The sequence below is a fragment of the Borostomias antarcticus genome, assembly GCF_949987555.1.
Source record: "Borostomias antarcticus genome assembly, chromosome: 13".
Lineage (NCBI taxonomy): Eukaryota > Metazoa > Chordata > Actinopteri > Stomiiformes > Stomiidae > Borostomias > Borostomias antarcticus.
In genome coordinates, this window is record NC_140246.1 from 13920536 (window position 1) to 13923035 (window position 2500).

General features: G+C 51.1%; 1 protein-coding gene across 1 annotated transcript in view; it reads left to right on the plus strand.

The window, feature by feature from the left end:
* The window catches only part of cUnh12orf56 (chromosome Un C12orf56 homolog), a gene marked incomplete at both ends in the record, with an annotated part of 13683 nt that overhangs the window by 3854 nt on the left and 7329 nt on the right, over positions 1 to 2500 (plus strand). The window contains 2 exons of the mRNA XM_084448010.1: positions 242 to 346; positions 509 to 522. Of these exons, the coding sequence (XP_084304136.1) occupies positions 242 to 346; positions 509 to 522 (119 nt within the window). The remainder of the gene's footprint in view (positions 1 to 241; positions 347 to 508; positions 523 to 2500) is intronic.

Below are 2500 nucleotides of genomic sequence, written 5' to 3' on the forward strand. Positions count from 1 at the left end.
TGAGTGGTAGACTGGTGTGAGTGGTAGACTGGTGTGAGGGGTAGACTGGTGTGAGGGGTAGACTGGTCTGAGTGGTAGACTGGTGTGAGTGGTAGACTGGTGTGAGTGGTAGACTGGTGTGAGGGGTAGACTGGTGTGAGGGGTAGACTGGTGTGAGTGGTAGACTGGTGTGAGTGGTAGACTGGTGTGAGTGATAGACGGGTCACTGGTCTGGTCATCATCACTCTGTGTTTGTGTCCAGGTCAACGATCTACCGGACTTCCTCAGTGGGCGGGACCGAGAGCGTTCACAGCACATACGCGTCGTCTACGCCACCAAGAAGGATTCTGGGAAAAAAGACGGATGGGTCAGAGGACAGGGGCGACAATATGCTGGCCCCGCCCCCTCCCCTCACAGACACTCCTTGGTGGTGTCTCCCCCTATAGAAGGTAAAGAATGTTTCTCTCCTCTTTTCTCTGATTCTACGCCCTCTTTAATTATACCTTTGGCGACATCTGTCTGTTGCTAGGGCCGTAACCCCCTGTACAACAAAGTACATTGTAAAAGATGCCGTTTGACTGAGCAGTGTGTGTGTGTGTGTGTGTGTGTGTGTGTGTGTGTCCAGTGCAACCGGATTATCACCTCCTCCTTGGCTGTCAAAGTGTCATAAATCCCTGTAATCCTGTCAGACATGCAGCCATCCCCGAGGCTCGCTCCAAACAGCAGATCACACACACCTCATCATTAACCCTGCCCCTGTCCCGCTGTGTGTGTGTGTGTGTGTGTGTGTGTGTGTGTGTGTGTGTGTGTGTGTGTGTGTGTGCGTGCGTGTGTGTGACACTCAGGCCTCCGAGCTCAGCTTCCTCACTGCATCATGGCCCGAAAGCTGCTTAGGGCAGCAGTAATACCACACACACACACACACACCCACACACCCGCACACACACACACACACACACACACACACACACACACACACCCACACACCCGCACACACACACACACACACACACACACACACACACACACACACACACACACACACACACACACACACACAGCAGGACAGCGGGACTGGGGCAGGGTTGATGATGAGGTGTCTGTGATCTGCCCTCTTAATGTGTACATTGTTAACACTCTTTCTCTCTGCTCTCTCTATCACTCTCTCTCTTTCTCTTTCACACCTTTGCGACCCCCCTCTATCTCTTTCTCTCTCTTCCTCCTCCTCTTTATCTGTCTTCTTCATCCCTCTCTCTCTGTCTCCTGCTGCATGCTGCCCACCTTTCAAACATCTAAATACAAATGACACCAGCAGAGCTTTCAATTACACTGGGCTCACTCATCAACATGTCTTCATCTCTCTCTCTCTCTCTCTCTCTCTCTCTCTCTCTCTCTCTCTCTCTCTCTCTCTATCTCTCTCTATCTCTCTCTCTCTCTCAACCTGTCGACCCACTCACCCCCCGAGGCAGACGACTGGAGGCAATCTCCTGTACCACGGAGGTGAGACACACACACACACACACACACACACATACACTCTCACTATACAGTGCAGCCAATCTGAGCAGCCTGTCAGGCGGCCAGTCCTCTTCAGGTGTTATCTCTGCCTGTCAGGCTGACTCTGGGTGGAGGAGACAGGGAGGCTAGCTTTGCAGGGGGACACTCAGACGCCAGGCGTGGATCGGCGCTGATAGCAGGTCTCAGCGCGGCTGCTGTGTGTGTGTGTGTGTGTGTGTGTGTGAGTGTGTGTAGCCTCTTTGACGGTCTTTCTCTGCAGTACTCACATATCAGTCTGACACAGAAGACCAGTCCTGCTCTGAAGGAACAGATATAGTCATTGCCCTCTTTCGCTTGGCTTATACGGCAGCTGAATTAAACTAATTGAATAATCAAGCTTGAAATAGCATTGGGAAGTTCGGATTCAGCTCTTGCTGTATAGCAGGTCTCCGCTTGACTGTCAAAACATGGGCAGTAGCCTACGCTTATAAAATACAGTCAGCCACAGTCAAATGTCTTTTGATAGACGGGTGGGTTTGTATTTAATGATAGGCTTACGCAGCTTGGCGATAGATTCAGAAGGGTAATCAGCAACCACCTACAGTATGTAACTGGCCAGTGAGCCAGGCCTGGCCATCCTCGTTACTGTGTGTATCCTGTATGTCTGGCTATGCTGCAACAGTTGCTAAGGAACTGAATGTACCAGATAGCAAACAGTTGCACTGTAGCAAATCTGTTGTGGCGACGAATACGAGGTGTGGCGGCGGCGGTGGCGTCCGTGTGCCCGCTCTCTCCCTGTGATTGGCCGCCCGGGCTGAGACGCGGCGGTCATATAACGGAGAGAAAAGTCTCGATCTGGATCCTCTTCCGTCAGACAAGTTATCTGTGTTCATTTTCTCTCAGTGCGTTATGTTCTCTCTATCATTATCCTCTTCTCTCTCTCATCTTCCTGTCCTCTCTCTCATGTACATCATAAGACCGAGGCTGTTTTCTATGCAGTGGTTTTACTGTAACAAAGTCCAAT